Source organism: Etheostoma cragini, chromosome 1, assembly GCF_013103735.1.
Source record: "Etheostoma cragini isolate CJK2018 chromosome 1, CSU_Ecrag_1.0, whole genome shotgun sequence".
Classification (NCBI taxonomy): Eukaryota; Metazoa; Chordata; class Actinopteri; order Perciformes; family Percidae; genus Etheostoma; species Etheostoma cragini.
Window position 1 is genome coordinate 18646869 of NC_048407.1, and position 18646 is coordinate 18665514.

The 18646-nt window shown below is 40.1% G+C and overlaps 1 protein-coding gene across 1 annotated transcript in view; it reads right to left on the reverse strand.

Annotated features, from left to right (window-relative positions):
- Positions 1–2699: 2699 nt before the first annotated feature.
- Positions 2700–18646, reverse strand: part of mrvi1 (murine retrovirus integration site 1 homolog) — a 34127-nt gene continuing 18180 nt past the window's right edge. The window contains exons 21-39 of the mRNA XM_034874766.1: positions 18345–18451; positions 18182–18243; positions 16661–16825; positions 16328–16405; positions 16169–16209; positions 15894–15950; positions 14973–15428; positions 14690–14768; positions 13881–14001; positions 13698–13728; positions 9754–9894; positions 9418–9549; positions 7882–8035; positions 7537–7586; positions 6783–6929; positions 5841–5905; positions 5005–5127; positions 4510–4653; positions 2700–3666 (exon numbers count right to left, since the gene is read on the reverse strand). Of these exons, the coding sequence (XP_034730657.1) occupies positions 3504–3666; positions 4510–4653; positions 5005–5127; positions 5841–5905; positions 6783–6929; positions 7537–7586; positions 7882–8035; positions 9418–9549; positions 9754–9894; positions 13698–13728; positions 13881–14001; positions 14690–14768; positions 14973–15428; positions 15894–15950; positions 16169–16209; positions 16328–16405; positions 16661–16825; positions 18182–18243; positions 18345–18451 (2316 nt within the window). The 3' untranslated portion in view covers positions 2700–3503. The remainder of the gene's footprint in view (positions 3667–4509; positions 4654–5004; positions 5128–5840; positions 5906–6782; positions 6930–7536; positions 7587–7881; positions 8036–9417; positions 9550–9753; positions 9895–13697; positions 13729–13880; positions 14002–14689; positions 14769–14972; positions 15429–15893; positions 15951–16168; positions 16210–16327; positions 16406–16660; positions 16826–18181; positions 18244–18344; positions 18452–18646) is intronic.

Consider the following 18646-nt stretch of genomic DNA (forward strand, 5'->3'; position numbering starts at 1 on the left):
GCAACTCCAATGAGATTATGATGGAATTCGTATTTAGTGAGAACAGAACACACCATGATCAGCATTGACCTTTTTTTACAGCATTTAGACTTTTGTCATTTTGACATCATGAACAATACCACTTTGAGAATGTCAAAATATGGCTACTGGTTACATAATTTAGAATACATTTTGCTTTCTTACCAAGAGTTGGAGAAGATAAATACCAGTATTGTCCGTAGGATAAACGAGCTACAGCAAGCAGTCAATTAGCTTAGCTTATTTTAGCATACCACTGGAAACAAGGGGGGAAACAGCTATCCTGGCTCTGTCCAAAACTAGCAAATTCCACCTAGCAGCACCTCTAAACTCACAAACTTGCAATGTTATGTCTTGTTTGGATAAGCCATCCAAACTTAATTACCTATGAAGAGGCTATTTCTAGGCTTGATGTAATGACTTTTTTTTAGCACCCTAACATTGACAACAAGCCCATGTTTTCAGTCGTTGTGCTAAGCTAACCAGCTGTGGATTGTAGCACGATATTTAGCATGCAGAGACATGAGTGTTATTAAACTCATCATCACTCGTCTCATCAAACTCCAGGCAAGAATGCAAATTAATGTACTTTGCAACATGAACACAGACATAGTTAGCAACTAGCTGAACATAGGGGAGCATTTAGCAGCTGATTTTAAAAGGAATTCCATGTATTCCATTGCATGAAATACATTTTTGATACATCAGAAAAGCAGAACTTAATATTTGGTACAGAAACCTTAGTTTGCAGTTACGGAGATCATACCGTAAAGTAGTTCTTGACCTGGTTTGCACACACTGCAGCAGGGATTTTGGCCCACTCCTCTATGCAGACCTTCTCTGGATCCTTCAGGTTTCAGGACTGTCGCTGGGAAATACAGACTTTCAGTTCCCTCTAAAGATTTTCTATTGGGTTCAGGTCTGAAGACTGGCAAGGCCACTCCAGGACCATGAGATGCTTCTTACGGAGCCACTCCTTAGTTGCCCTGGCTGAGTCGTTATCATGCTGGAAGACCAGCCACATCCCATCTTCAATGCTATTACTGAGGAAAGAGGTTGTTGGCCAAGATCTCGCAAAACATGGCCCCATCCATCCTCCCCTCAATATGGTGCAGTCGTCCTGTCCTGATGTTTCCATCTCCATGCTTCACGGTTAGGATTGTGTTCTTGGGGTTGTACTCATCCTTCTTCCTCCAAACACGGCGAGTGGAGTTTAGACCAAAGAGCTCTATTTTTGTCTCATCAGACCACATGACCTTCTCCCATTCCTCCTCTGGATCATCCAGATGGTCATTGGCAAACACTTGACGGGCCTGGACACGCGCTGGCTTGAGCAGGGGGACCTTGAGTTCTCTGCAGGATTTTAATCCATGATGGCTTAATGTGTTACTAAAGGTTTTCTTTGAGACTGTGGTCCCAGCACTCTTCAGGTCATTGACCAGGTCCTGCAGTATAGTTCCGGGCTGATCCCTCACCTTCCGCATGATCATTAATGCCCCACGAGGTGAGATCTTGCATGGAGCCCGAGACCGAGGGACATCTTGACTTTCTTCCATTTTCTAAAAATTGCGCCAACAGTTGTTGCCTTCTCACCAAGCTGCTTGACTATTGTCCTGTAGCCCATCAAGTTCAACGAGTTCAAGGTGCAGTTAATACAGGTAATGAGTGGAGAACAGGAGGGCTTCTTAAAGAAAAACTAACAGGTCTGTGAGAGATGGAATTCTTACTGGTTGGTAGGGGATCAATTACTTATCTCATGCAATAAAATGCAAATTAGTTACTTAAAAATCATACAATGTGATTTTGTGATTTTTCCTCTCTGGGAACCATCACCTTATTGTGGTGGGGAGGTTTGTGTGTCCCTATGAACCTTAGGGCTGTGTTGTCTGGAGTTGTGTGCTCCTGGTAGGGTCTCCCATGGCAAAGTGGTCTCAGGTGAGGGGCCAGACAAAGAATATAGAAACCCTATGAGTAAGCAAGGCAGAGTGGGAGTGACCCTGCACGGAGGAAGCTTGTGTGACAAAAAGAGAGCTGATCCAGAGGGCAAAGCTCTCGATTTACTGGTCTGTGTTTGTTCCTACCCTCACTAATGGTCATGAAGGCTGGGTCATGACCGAAAGAACGAGATCCAGGGTGCAAGCAGCCAAAAGGGGTTTCCTCAGGAAGGTGTCTGGCGGCTCCCTTAGAGATAGGGTGAGAAGAGAGGAGCTCGGAGTAGAGTCTCTACTCCTTTGCGTCGAAAGGAGCCAGATGAGGTGGTTCGGGCATCTGGTAAGGATGGCTCTTGGGCGCCTAGGGAGGTGTTCCAGGCACGTCCAGCTGGGAGGAGGCCTCAGGGAAGACCCAGGACTAGGTCAAGGGATTATATGTCCAACCTGGCCTGGGAACTCCTTGGGATCCCCCAGTTGGAGCTGGTTGATGTGGCTCGGTAAAGGGAAGTTTGGGGTCCCCTGCTGGAGCTGCTGCCCCCGCGACCCGATACTGGATAAGATGATGAAGATGGATGGATGGATGGACAATGCGATTTCCTGGATTTTTGTTTTAGATTCAGTCTCAATGTTGTGTTCACCGCCTTCAGATGGTAAAACAAACCTAGATGTTAGGATGCTAGAAGAGGGATCATAGCACCAAATTTCCTTTGGTAACACCTTATATTGCTCAAAAGAAATTGATACAACATTTCTCAGGCACCTTTATTTAAAGGTGAAGCGGCAGAGCCTAAAATACACAAAGAACAAACAACACAGGTAGGCACACACGTGCAAAAAAGATACAAACAAGCCTAATGCCATTTAGTCAGTGCCCTCATACAAGAAGAAAATCTCTCAGTGCTCTGATGACACAATCCAAAATGGCACAAACAAGAACCATCAACTGCAAAATATTGCACTCAAGGAACTTTGGAATGTGCTTATATTTAAAAGTATTTAAATACACATTATAGAAATTAAACAAAACATTACATAAACATTAAATATTAGTTCAAAATCTCTCGGGTGTATTATCTATTGGACCTAAGAGATCATACTTTAACATTGGAGTGTAGATAAATATACATTGTTTCTACTGCAACATTAAATGGAAAGTGCCATATTCATCATCAAAATGTACCCAAACCAGAACATGTCATTACATATGCTTCTAAGTTATATGTATACTGTAAGCATCATATCCTCACACTATATAATTGGTCCCTCAACAGAAATTATCTTTTTTTCTAACTGCAGCAAACAATCTCTACATTTTTCATTCCAAACAACAGTATAACTTTTTGTTAACTTTAACAAAGGCAAACCCATAAAGCCTCCCAAAACGTCTTTGGCCCCTGAGAAACAGGGTCGTGGATTCAAGTGAGTCCAAGAGTGGTGATATGGTGAACTGACAGAGACGGAGGACGGTTCTGTTATTCTGTACTTGGGTTCTTTGGTTGTTCTGCTACACTCAGTCCAAAGATCTTCATCGCCTCACACAAAGTCCGTCCCTGTTTACGTGTCCTCACGTCTGTTATAGTAGTTACTGAATAATGTAAAAATACTGATAACAAGACACATCACCACAAACAGTGTCAGGGCAATCCAGAGAAGTCGCCGATTCAAGGGAATCTTGGGACAGAAGTGACCAAGAAGAACCAGGACCTCCTCCATCCTCCTGTGAAGATAATTTCCTCATACAGTATAAAGTATAAAAAGCATGCATCTGCTATTTCCATAGTTGTCAACTGTTTTATATGCGTATTCTTTAAATGACAGTTACATATCTAAACATTTACTGCAGAAAACAAAATCTTGTTTGAAATCATCAAGAGATACATGTATTGGGAAGAATTGTCTACTTAAACTGAGAAATGATTTATACATTTGAAGATGGGTAAAATAGATAATCGGTTGTTGGAATAATTAACATGGCAGTTTACTTCTTTAAATTTGATTTAACTTTATTTCATTTTGTTGCATGGTTTACCATTCATGTATAACAATAGGTAAACTCTGCAGAGCTACATAAAGACTGTAATATAGAACTTTTGTGATATAGATGTTAGTAGCTGGCAATAGTGCTGTACCCAGTATTGAAAAAACAAACAAATCTTTGACTGATCATCAACATTATTAACCATTATTTACACAACAGAACACAAATGATGTTTCTACTCTGACAAATGTGTGATCATGAACCTCCATCTTTCTGTGAGTGGCTAACAGGTGTGCAAAATGACAAAAAAATGTTTTAAAAGTTGTAAGATTTGTATAAATACTGATTTGGATTATTACCTCTTTCCATTTGCGCTACACATTTGTTTTGTTAAAAGAAGCTTTTGATGTATTTAAACTACTGAATGTTTCAGATGTGCCACATGGAGACAGGTTTACTCTCATTGTGTAGATGAGATTCAGGTAACTTGACGATTTGTCAGTTGGTCTGCTTATGTCAATACTGTCAAAGAACAACATTCTGGATATCTCTTTTTTTGTTAAAGCAGCAGATTCAGTTTACCTGCTCGTCCTAAAACTGCTTGTCCGTCTCTTCTTTCCGCTCTCTTCATCCTTATTGTTTGATTCTAACAATTTCTCTGCAGCATTTTCCTCTTCCTTCTTCTCCTCTTGGAGCACTTTGCTTTGCTTCAGTCCCTCTTGGTAGCTGCATTTGAAATGTTCAATTGTAACAGCAATATCTAACAATACACAGTAATAATATTAATGATGTTCTACTCTCAAATTTATTTCCTATCATCCGGCAGTAACATATGACAAATTTAGTATTTAAATGTTCTCTATGCTTAACATTATATATATACATATATGTATTTATATATATTTTATATCTTCTATATAAATATACACACATGTATATATAAATATATATCTTACACACATCTGCATAACAACAACATAGCTGATGAATCCCATAAATGTGGTGATTTATGATGAGCACCAATGTCATCACACAGATTGTTTGTGTGTAGTTAAGGATGAAGAGAGAAGGCCTCACCCTTTATTATACGCCTCCTCCTCGAGCTTTGCCTTGAGCTCGGCTCTGATCTCGGCTTTGATCTCCTCTAAGTTGACTGGAGGCTTGGCTGGCTCACTTTCCTGTCCTAACACTCTCTTTCCACTGCATTGTTTCAGATGGGAAAGAACACAGCAGGCATTATAAAACTCAGAGTAGTAGACATTTAGGTTCCATCACAACACCAGGCCTTGTTTAATAATGAACAAACTGCAGCACTGGCTGAGAAGCAGTGTGCATTACAGATACCATCTCAGGCAAGGCAAGTACAAAGGGAAAAAATGGAGCTGGCACTTTGCACATTTGTTATTGCTATTCTCGTCTCCTTGCAGAACATCTACACACTTCACACTATCTACACAAAGCTCCACTCAGGCTCTGGTCATAACCAGGATACGATTGGAGCCTTGTGCCTGGACTTTGTCACTCTTTGAACAAATGTTTAGATTACGACCCATGTTAGCATATCCATCAACTGCAGTAGAGTTTCATTTTTTATGCCGTCAGGGTTATTTTCACCCCACTGGACAGTAAAACACATCCAGATGTTCACACAGACTGCAGCACAAAATGCTTTGCATTGTTTAAAGGACTGGGTGGTGACCTTGGGAATCAAGCAATTGTATGTGTACATACTGTACATGCAGTCTGCCGTGTATGTGAATATGTGTGCATGTGTGTGTGTGAGTGTGAGTGTGTGTGTGTGTGTGTGTGTGTGTGTGTGTGTGTGTGTGTGTGTGTGTGTGTGTGTGTGTGTGTGTGTGTGTTTGTGTGGGGGGGTACGTGTGCTCAAGACACCACCAGTAAATACAACTTACCATTCTGCTGCTGCTGGTTGTGTCACCTCTGTGGGAGTGTTGGGTTTCACATCATTTGATTCACACTAAAGAGGAGAATGTTAAATATTGTGGAAGAAAATGTTTGGCTTCTACAATAATAATAAAAAGGAAACCATGTGATAAATTGGTCTCTTAAGCGAAACTGCTAACAACTCAAAGACATCTGAAACATGAAAAGAAACTGCAACAACCCTCTGCTTTTTGTGTATTGTATTTTGTCCTAAACTGTAAAGTAAATACTAACTTCTACAATGATATTAAATAATTATATTATTATATTAATTTTAGAATAAAGCAGAGTCTCTATTAATCTATCTAATCTGTCAGAGGGAGTGCAGAAGTTCTGTTGTGAAGTTTAATGTTGGTAGTCTCCAGAGAAGAAATTGGTAATTTCATGGCACAGATTAGAAACCAAATTGAAACAAAACTAAATTAAAATGGCTGAATGTTGGAACATTGTGTCAAATTGGTCGTTATTACTGTGACTTATAAAGTGTCAGGTTTAGTTCCATCATAGTGGACGTAAATAACGTTATTCAGTAGCTCAGAGATTATTGGCTAATGAAATTACTGAGCAAAGCAGTGTATCCGTGTCACATCCTCATTAGGGGCTGAGCCCCCCTAAAGTCTGATCTTAGAATCGCCCCTGGATTGGCCAATGACTAGCACCGGAATCTATTACTAATAACCAGTAGATTACAGCAATATTTACTTTCCAAAACACTATTCATTCATTTAGAAAAATTAAAAAATAAAATAATAATTGATGTACGAAGTATTTCATGAGCAAGATGACTCCTAAATACTAACCCATTGTTCATTACTTTCTGTCAGCCGTCAATCTGAGAGAGTGGGTGTCACTGCATTATATGCTTTTTTATGCAATTTCCCATAATTTCCCAACAAGACAGGAAGACCTACCAGGACAGGAAGAGCAGCACCGGCGGTGGGTCCCACGTTGAGGCTCACAGTGGGTCCTGTGCCGGCTGTGGCTGGGGTCTGACCTGGGATGTTCAGCAGGTTAAACTTAGGGACCACCGCTACGCTCACCCTACGTCTGGGCAGAGCCTAGTCATGGCCGGGTGAAAAGGAGACAGAACATGTGCCAGTGGTAAGAATGGAAAATAAGAATATTAGGGATGTAAAGGTTTTGGACATTTACAACTACAGATGCATGATGATGTCACTAAAAGAAGAGACAAGTTCATACATTAAAAAAGGACCACGAAAGAATTTCAAAAATAGGAAATGTTTAGTGTTTTGTGCTAATTAGCATATGTTAGCTTAATAACACGCTAACCACGTTAAACTTTTTTTGTCATTAAAGCCTATTGGCATGCTGACTTAAACTTTTATCTCTAAGCAAAGCCTCACAGAGCTGCTAGCATGGCTATGGATTTTTAGTGTGTTATTACAAGATCAACACAAACAAGAAATGTTTCAAATTGCTTTGTTTTGACTGACTAACAGTACAAATGTTCGATATACAACCACATGAAACAGAGAAAAGCAGCAATTCCCCACATTTGGCAAGTTGGAACCAGAAAATGTGCTTAATGGATGTCTTTTAGATTATGATTGAACAATTATGAAAAAGGTTGTAATTTTCTGTTGACTAATGGACTAAATATTTCAGCACTAAAAAAACATAATTTGGGGAAAATGCAGTGCTCACCTTTCCCAGGGTGAGGGACATCGATCTTGATGGCCGTGGAACTCCATCATCTTTATAGACATGTACAAAGAAACAAAGCATTACATGAGAAAAGAAAGCATTTCTTTTATGCTGGTGTTGTTCCCAAAGCTGCAGTGGAACTGCTCACTAACACAGCATTAGGATACTCCAGATACAGTGGAATGCTCCCTGTGAAAATGTTCCTGTAGAGCAAAGTAGCAGTGATGCTAAAAAAGATGTATGCTTTATCAAACCCTTGCCTGGATAAATAAAGTTTCTAAGCATGAAACCAAAACTTGTGTTTTCCTCTGCTCGATCTGAACGTGGTCACCAGCACAATCTTACCTCCAGTGTCTATGGACCCTCCGTAACAGCGATTTGAGTTCTGGTTGGCCAGCTTCTTAAACTCCATCAGCTCTGCATGGTCCTTCTCATATGTCCTCTTCAGATTTTCCACATATTGCATCATGACCTCAGTGGCCTTGTTCATTCGTTTCTCCTGTTGCACAATGAAAAGTCAGGTAAATACAAGACTGCATTACTGCAGATATTAGCACAGGAAAGTGACCTAACTAACCTTAAAGCAGATAGACTTTGAATAATTTCTCTTTGCAATAAGAGCTGTGGAGCAATTGTGAAAACAAAATCACACAACCAAACTTATATTTCTACTCAGGATTCAAATAAACATGTGACTTATTCCGTCAGATTTTTGAATGTAAATATGTGTTTTCAAAGCTGAATTAATTGTTTATTTGGCCACTAAGAGACAGACAAGCTACACAACAAGTTGACAGACACACAGTCCTGACCTAATAACTTAGTAACTGCCTACTAAAACATCGAGCAGATACAGCGTTTGGTCTCCCCAAATATCTGTTTTTTTTATGTTCAATTTTCTTTACCAGTGAATTGCTAAATTTGCCTGTCAGCTATTTGGTGCTGGGCCGGTAGCACACAGTGTATGCCATCACTGTTATTTGCTGAAAGCTGCTGACAGCTACTGGAAACTGGGTTGAAGAGAGCAGTGACTGGATCATACAGTAAAATGTACCATAAAACCAAAAACAGATGTTAAAAAGGTAAGAAACGTGCAGAGCGCTCATGGAGAGAAATATCTTGTGGAAAAAGCCTTATAGTAACAACAAATCCTGCTTCAAATATGTTACTTTTCCTTTATACCCTATGTGATTAGCACAGGTATTGTTTGCAGTTTGTGTATGAAGCAGTTTTTAACATTTCAAGATTGTATGCTGGTAGAGCGTGAGCCCATAAAAAGAGACTTAGTCCTTGATGCAGCAGCTGCGGGTTCAATTTCGACCTGCAGCCCTTTGCTTTGTGTCTGAAGCTGTCTACTGTATCTGTAATAAAGGTCTTAAAATGCCAAAGACAAAAATCTTAAAAATAAATAATATGTAAATGTGGCTGTCAAAAACACAAACTGAATTCCATTCAGACACTTCCAGTCATCTAATCTGGATCAAAATGTTATATGAGCCTTCCTTTCTGTGCAATTGATAGAGCCCTATAGTTAGATTGTTATTAATAGATGGGCAACAGTACACAGACTGAAAAGGGCAGTGATTCATCTGAGTGGTTTTGCGATTATAAATAGCTGAAGACCTTTCTACTGCAATAACAGTAATTTGCTCTTTAACTAATGTTTTTTTTAGCCGGAACGAGGTCAGTCATGACATCAGATAAAACTCTTCCCCCTCATTTTTTGAAACAGACATTCCAGTAGCCCCAAGACAGCCTGAAGAAGACAGTATCGTTTAAACAATAAGATGTACTGTATACAATGCAGCAGTCTCTTTCTCTGTCATTAACTGTCCTGCATTTCCTCAGTTTGCTTCGTCATCTGCATGTATATAACTGCACCTGTCGAACTGCTCCGACGATCTCTGATCTGCTGGAAAGCCGCGTGGCCAGTCGGTGCAGCACCGCAATTGTCTCAATGAAGCGCTGGTAGGCCTCACGCTGTTCCAGGTTCTGCCACTGTGGCGAAGTAATCTGCGAGAAAAACAACTTCCTTTTTTTCTTGTTGTTGTGAATCTTACTACTCTCTTAGGAAAACAAAGTGTTCAATGTCCCCTTTGTACCTGGGATTGGACAAGTTAAGTATTTACTGTGGGACACTATACAAATGAACTAGTATAAAAAATCCAGAGGGAATTAGATACGATAATATCAGCTGCTGCTTTTTTGAGGGCTGACCTTCAGGGCTCCTTTAAACTCTTCTAGTTCTTTCTCTGTGTCTTCCTCTGTCAGGTTCCTCTCCCTCTCGGCCTGTCTGAGCCGCATCTCCAGAGTGTAGTTGTCATTACGAAATGCCAGTGACAGCTGGATAAAAGCATTCTGTGGGGAGGAAGTAACTGCAATATAACACTCAGAATGGCACAATAAACAGCACATTAAATACAGATGAGCTGCTGGTGGTGGCAACACACCAACTCAAAGAAATAATCAGAGGAATCCATAGAAAACTTTCCCACACTGCAGTACACACACACACACACACACACACACACACACGCACACACACGCACACACACACACACACACACTCACACACACACACACTGAATGAGAGTCAGTGCGATTGTTTGCGCAGTACTAATATGCATTCTTATTGGTTAATGTGTGAGGGAGAATCAAGCAGCCCTGAGACGAGCATGAGGAACAAGCTGGGATTCTGACATATGACCTCATGATGTCCTTCTGCGTTGATCAAAGCCAGTTTGCACAGTTTTCCAACATACATGGGCCACAGCTGAGAGGAAATATTTAACCTCTGACTGTCCAGATCCAAACGCATCCCAGAGGGAGCAGCAAGAAGGGCTGCAGCCCAAGCCCAACAGCGTCACTAATGTTTGCATTTTTCACCACAGGAAGTCACTCTGAGTCTCTTCGGTAAAATTAGGAATAAAAAAACACTTTCCTGTTGACAGAACACTGCCAAACTCAGGCAGCCAATTTCTACAAAGGTGTAATTAACTGCTTTGGTAACAAAACAAACATGTTATTATGGACAGGGGGCTACACTTGGAACAATAGATCTTACTCCTCTGTTTGAAACAAACTGCTCAACGTAAACAGATTACTTTTGGCATTCAATTTTATCACCCAATGTATTATTGATAATGCCAACAGTTTATTTCTGTGGAGCATTTTGAAGGTGAAAATGAGAATAAGAATATTGAATTGAATATATGCATAACATGGTGAGAGGAAAATTCTAGTTTTATAATCATTTTTTCAGTTCTTGTGTTTAAGTTGTAAATAAGTGTATTTGTAAATAAGTTGAGTCTCTTTTAAAATGTTAAATTATAAAAGGAATAGTTCAACATTTTGGGAAATACACTTTTTTGCTTTCTAGCATAGAGTTAGATGACAAGATTGACACCACTCTCATGTCTTACAGTAGGCCTACATTTCGGTTGTGGAGTCAAACACCGTCTCCACATTTAAGAGTAAGCTCAAACCTCTCTTCTACAATAAAGCTTATAATTAGGAAGTGAGGAATGGTGAAGAGAGCCCAAACCGGTGAGGAGGGACAGACAAAGCACTGCAGCTCTGCTTGAGGACGGTTCCCCAACCGGTACCTGTTTTTCCACAACGTGTTTTCATTCATGAATTGCAAGCATTAAATCGTCACCAACACGGTCATGCAGCACATCATTAGAAAGCTTAAAGTCTTGTGATTCCATCAAGCCCCCGCACAAAGCATAAGGTTACTTACAGCGGTTATAATAACGTTATGAAGTTAAGAAACACTGCACCGTTTCTGTCTAAATCGAGCGTGCATCCCTACCTTTGTCCTCGTGTCTTTATCCACAGCGGTGAAAGATATTCATAAAAGTGGATTTCCTAAATCGCAAACACTCCAAGGAATTAGAATATCCAAGCCTTGTAATCCATAATTAGCTGGTCCCCTCACAATCTTGTAGTTTCTGGCCAAGTTTCGACGTTCAGAAATCTAGATTGTGCATCATTTCTCGTTTTTTATAGCTTGTAACTTTTTCTCTGTGCGGGCTAGAAAGAAGGTTGACACACCATTACAATCTGTGGCTTCTGCAGATTGCAATGAACCTTGAATGAATTAATAGCATCAGCCTATCAAGAGATACCCTCAAGCTAAGCCAATGATATCGCACAGTCCCCATTGGGCCCACGTGGGAAAGATGGACAGTAGATCCGACCACTTATAAGAGGAGGTCATAAAACTGGCATCCCTGTGTAGCCAATAAGAAGACGAGTTGAATGGTACCAGACATGGCCAGAAAAAACTATTCCTGTGATCCCTGTCAGCTGTCTGAAAGCAAAAATATGGCCTTCTGATGGCATTTCACCATTACATGAAATTATGATTACTTATTTATATAAATCTATGTATGTACTTCTTTCAGACATATCTGTGAGTGATGTGGATGTGTTTTGTATTTCAGAAGTTTTGTATTTAGAACTTTTTTGGCTTTTTTAGAAATAAGAAATAAGACAAACGCACAGACATATCTGTAGAAATACATTCATATAAAATCCATTTTATAAGTCATTTTTTTCTGGATTTTTTCTGTTCTAAGTTGAGACATGTGGCTAGAGTACTATTTTAGTATATAGCCCATGTAATATGCTTACAGTAGTGCTTTTTATTAATTTTGCAGATGATTTACTTGGACGGAAATAGAATTTCTGTGTTCTAACCTCTGTAGCTCTGTGTCAGTAAGGCCTAGTGTCACACTGCCACTAGAAACAACAACTTGAGAGTGTTAACTTCCCAATGAACTCAGGGTCATCCCAGAGGGCCAAAGCATGTGGAAACTGCAGCACTTTTTTAAGGGTAAAAATTTAGGCGAGAAAATCACATATTTTCAAGTGTCTCTGAAGAGGTTGTAGGATTCTACCAACCCTTTATAGGCTGGCACAGATTTGCCTTGGACCAGCCCTAAGCTATGCTGCTATAGATTTATACTGAGGGACTTCCTGTGGCCCACTGAGCTCCTCTCTCATCTCTCTCTCCATCTGTCTGCATTCATGTCCCAGTGATGCATTTTACTAACTTTGCTTCTTCCTAGGAGTCCTTTTGCAGTCTCACCTCACAGATTTCCTTGGATTGTGGTGGCACCTAGATCGTGGTTGCAGCAGCTGCTGAAGTTCTGCTCGACACCCTGCTACACCCTGCACTCCTGCTACTTTTGTTATTAGTTATAGTTGTATTGTCTTTATATTGACTATAATTGCCACTGTTCAACATGTCATATCATTCCATTATAGCCACTGCTATATTTACTATAAGACATACTTCTGTGTATCTTTCTAGCTCTGTCTCCCTACTGGTTGCATCAGACCAAAATCCAGGTTCTTGCAGAGGTTTCAGCCTGTTAAAAGTAAGTTTTTCTTCGCTGCTGTCGATCCGAATGCATGCTTTTGGGGGAATTGTTTGGTCTCTGTAAATAAGTGTGGTCTAGACTTTACTCTATCTGTAAAGTTTTCTGAGATAATTTTCTGTTATGATATGACACTGTTAATAAAATTGAATTGAATTAAAGCCAGGAGATGGTTAGCTTAGCTTAGCATAAAGACTGGAAATAGGGACAAAGCTAGCCCGGCTCTAGGAAAAGTATCAAAATCTACCTAACAGCACCTCTAAAGCTCACTCATTACCACTTTATTTCTCACTTGTTAAATCTGTATAAAAACCTCTTGTCAGGTTAAAAGGAAAGACTCCAGAAAGCTACTAGTTTAAGAAATAGTCCCGCACATAAGCTACTATAAAATAGAAAATATTTGGTTTTACACAACACAGATTTTGTATGGATTAAACAAATAAGATATAACATTAATTAGGGATCTTTGAGGTGCTGGTGGGCAGATTTTTGTTATCCTTGGACAGAGCCAGGCTAGCATGTTCTGTCTGCTTTCAGTTTTTATGCTAAACTGACACGTGTATTTCCCAAATTGACAAGTTAATCATTTCATTTGGAGACAAGCACAAATGCAGCACCACAGTCAGGGAAACAAAATCAATTGGTAGCATGATGGACAAAATAGTGAACTTCCAATGCTTCATCATGAAAGGGAATAATTTGATGTTTTTGTGACTTTTTATCTTTATCTTTATCTGAAAAATCCCCAAAAAACTGTTCAGATCACATACACACCTCAACTTCTTTTTCAGTGAGAGGGGGTGCACTGGAATGAAATCAAAGAGAAAATGTTAGTATGTAAGTAAGGTACATATAGTATTTTGTACACAGAATAATTAAGTTATTTTAGGCGATTAGACAACAATGATGAGGCAAAAGATAAATGGTAACTCAAGAAGCAGTTGGTTTGTCACACACCAGCCTGGCAGACCTCGGTGGAGTTTGAGTTTTCTCAGCATCACATCTGAAATGTTTGGCATGGCCTCGGACTTCTCCTTTGCCTCCTTACCACTGACTGAGTTTGGAGAAGGTAGAGGACCTGTAGACACATTATTGTATAAATCAATCCTAAAGAGAGTTCATTAGTCTTTTTTTCCAGAGACGTTTTGATACAAGTCTCAAGTTATTCGAGTCTGGTTTTAAAGTCAAGACTCAAGTGTTTATGTGCGAGTCTGCAGAAAACCACACGTCTTTTAAGTTAGAAGTTTTAAGTTCTTTTAAGTTTTATATGTAACTTTCCCTTAACAGCTGCAACTTTGCCCACAAGTGGCAACTACAGGACAATAATTTACTGTATTCTTAAATGTAACACAAGTGAAGACGAGTTGAAAAGTCAGTAAACTGATTCAGTAATGTCAGATACTGTGATAACTGATTTAAGAATGCTGCGTTTTATTTCTTATAAATTCAACTTTTTGTAAAGTCTTAAGTCCCCAAAACACACAAAATACATAAAACCATCTCCTCATTTCATCTTTGGCTTACATGCTTTAACAAGAATGCCATCTACTGATGGAAAATGAAAACAGCATTAATTTCTCTGTTATGAAGTTGCCAGTAAAGGGGGGGCAGAGAGGGAAAACACAAGAACAGATCATCATAATTTTCTGACTGGAACAGATTTTCCCTGAGATTCAGGAAGTGCACACCCTTGGCGACATTGCTGAATGAACTGCTGAAAATACATTTCTCTTATAGGGACATTGAGGGAAAACAAGGACTGTTACCTTTTTCTTGTTCAGGAGCTTCACTCAGATCTAGTAACTTGGATCCCACTATGCTTTGGTTACGCATCAGCTTGTGCTCCTTAATACACGCACGCGCACACGCACGCGCACACGCACACACACACACACACACACACACACACACACACAAACACACACATACACACACACACACATACACACAGAACAACAGAAGTAAGAACGAAGCATTTTACAGAAGAGGCATTTGACTACAAAAGCAGGCACTAATGACAGTAACATGTAATCTGCTGAACTAATTTACCTCTCTGAATTTAGACAGTTTCGGTACACTCCCCTGCTGGTTGGGGAGGTCCTTGTAACCTGAGGACTTGAAGACAGCATCACTGGGCTTGTCTGAGAAGGTGTCCTCCGCTGTAGGAGGGAAACTCGCGGCTCCATTTCTAGAACTAAGGCCACCTACAGCGTCCCAGGAAACAGCCCTCATCAGTGGAGGGAAGGCCCCAATCGTCTTGATCTCTGCTGTACAGGGGGCCAGTTGAGTAGGGGGTCGGGGGACGGGCTTGGCCACCCCTGTGGCCAAGGCCTGGTTGGCGTTCCGGGCTAGACCAGGTCCCTCATCTGCTTTACCGACTGCTGGAGGACTCTTAGGTACTGCAGGATCACAGTTCTCCTTCTGAACAGCAAAACGGGGTGTCAGAGTCCCAGAGGACACTTTCCTCTTCTCAGAAGGCTTCCAGGTCACCAACAGTCTGTTGCCCTGAGGTTATCAAGACAACAACTTTTATTGATACATTAAGTATTGGTGTTATTAAACCTGTATTATTTGAATTACAATTTAATGTATTAATGAAGAATGTATTAAATGACTGCACACAATCAGCATCTTCATCAGGTAGCAATAAATGTCTGTACAAAAGTTTATGCAACTCCATGTTGAATTTGTAGATACATGAAACGTATGATTGGTTCAAAAGTCACTGGGATGGGAAGCATGAATGTCAGTACAGAAATTCACGGCAATCCAACCAAAGGTTGTTGAGACTATTTCAGCCAGGACCGAAGATTAAATACATTTTTAAACTTAAGAGGTTGAAACAACCGTTTAAAAAAGAAGTCAGTTAAAATTTGGCATTACAACGTTTTTTAATGTTGACAGTGTGCAGAACTTGACTTGCTAATAAAAACAAAACACAGTGAGTAAATATGAATCTGTTCATCTGACCTCCTGGTCCTGGGTCGTTACGTCAGGCTGATCTCGCAATGGAGGAACCTCCCGATGCTACAAGAGAGGACAACACAGCAAACCATCTTGTGTTCATAAAAATTACTTCTAAATACTTCGTCAACCATTTAAAAACATAAACAAGGGAAATAAAATGAACACTGCCAGTTTGAATTTGGGGAAATGAGCATGCATCAAAAATATCTGCCGTACAAATAATGCCATCGTAAGTGAATGTTGTGTTTTAGAAATAAAAATAACAATTATTTCTTTACCTGCCCAACTGACTGTGAGCTGACATGGGTTGCCTCTACAACTGAAAGAGCAGAAAACATCCAACAATATGATTTTCTCAAACCCCAAATGTCAAAAAGCAACAGGAAAAAGGAGTACAAACGTTATAAATAATTAGTAAAATTTCACTGGTACTGCACCAGTTTGAGGAGCCACAGTCAGTGAGCTGCTTCTAGAGGAACACGGTGAAGACAACGGAGTTGGAGTTGGAGAAAGACCTTTGAAAAAACAAACAAAAACCTTTTATGTTACAAAATTACAAATAACACATGAGTCATTGAGATGTGACCTTTTTTAAAGTAACAAACAAAATCAATTATGGACAATGGAGTTACCAAAGAATCAGTAACCCTCACAAAAATATATACTTTTTAATTAAGTTATACTCCCTAAGACAACAGTCAACTCACCTTTAAAAAGAATCTGCTATGTAAAGTACAGTGTGTATGTGTGTGTGTTTGTGTATTTACTACCTGTGGGTGAGTCAGTGAGGGAGCGGCGGCCACGGCGTGTCAGGAAACGGTCGCTGACCTTCTTGGCCTGCTGGAGGAGCTCCAGGTTCTTCTGTCGATCCTCCTCAGAGAGCTTCAGCTCCGGCAGCTGATCTTTCACCAAGTCGATCACATTACCTGTGCTGTCTGCAAAAGACAATAGACAATAGACATACACACATGCACAATTGATTAAATTCCATTTTTTTTTTTCAAGATTCTTCGTTTGGAGCTTTTACGGCTTTTAACTGATAGGACAAGAGGAAAGGGGGCAGAGAGAGGGGGACGACATGCAGCGAAGGGCCACGGGTCAGATTCAAACCTGGGCCACTGCTAAGGACTCTTAGCAGTGGCCCCCTACATGGAGCGCACACTCTACTAGGTGAGCTAAAGGTTGCCCCCATATTTATTATCTATATTTCAACATGTCCAGTTAAAAGCACAATGCAGTTATATACAATGATAATCTTGACTGTTCAAACATCAGGTAATGAGGATTTAAAAATAGACTTTTTATAGAAGAAGAAATGTTTTGGCACAAGAGGTTAGCAAAGTCTGTGAGCTGTTTTGTATATTTGAAAAAGAGAACAGAGCAGCTCCTTCTACGACAGGCTGCTACACCCGCGCTGCGTGAAGGACAGATACCTCAGGTCCTTCCTTCCTCCTGCTGTCAGACTTTATAATCAACACTGCCCCAAGTAAGCTGTCCATACCAAAACTGACAACTCCCTCATGTGCAATATCAAGATTTACTTATCTCTGCAATATCATTAACAATATTTTATCTGTGCAATAAAATAAATACTATGCATGTGTATGTACTATGTGTCTTCAACCTTTCAGTCTGTTTACAGTTATATTTTGCCTTTATTGCTGCAGTACAGTCACTTTCTTTTTAATGTTTTCTATTTTTCTACTGTTTACATATTTTTCACAAGCTTGCATTCTTTACTGATGCGTCTCGTTTTTGCAATTATCTCCTTAGCTGCAGTAAAAACTCCAATTTCCCCTTTTGTCGGATTAATAAAGGATCATCTTATTTTATCTTATCTTATGTTAGCCAATCAATCAGGCGATTTTGGCTAAGTTAGGGATGTATTTATCTCCTCCTCTCGTCAGAAAAGGGCAACAAGCTAAACATCTAAAGTAATCAAAGCTGCACAGGCATCTCAGGCATGTGGGAGGACACACCAACAGATTCCTCTCTCAGGACACCGATGACCAAACTTAGTCGACATGTGGTGAGGCTTCATGGGTGACTTCACACATCAGAGCATTATTTTGGTTGTCTTCAGGCTTGGAAAGACAAATCTGTCAAATGTACAAATGTCAACTTAAAACAATATGTAACTTCCATTTGGCGCTGAATTAAAACGAATTTTGCGAATGATAACATCAAAATAGCTCTTACAGTGTTCTGGTTATTGCTAGACAATTACAGCTGCAGTGTATGTGTTTGTGTGTGTGTGTGTGTGTGTGTGTCTGTGCACAGGGTTTACCCACCGACTGTGGTAATGGGTCCTCCAGAGGAGTTTCTGGCCAGGCGAGCTCTGGGACTGTGTGGCCTGAGAAAGAGGAAAGAGTAATTATTCAGACACGTTGTTCCCGTTTACAGCCAAAAAAAGAAGAGAAAACTATTTCAGTGTTTTAGATGGTGGACAGTTACCGGGTCTGCTCCAGAGGACGTCCATCTTGTTGTACAATAGCAGCCTGCTGTGGGAAGACTATGGTGGGGGCAGTCATGATGACAGCTCCACTTTCACCTGGTATTGACTGTGAAAAAAACACCAAAACACAACAAAGCAAACAAGGTCACAGCAAAACTGGCATAGATGTAATGCATGTTTTGATTTGTTTATGAATATGCATACGCACAATGTTATTACATAACAAAGGTATTGAAACTAGGTAGGGGTGGGGTGTTTGAGGGTGTGATGTGTGTGTGTGTGTGTGTGTGTGTGTGGGGGG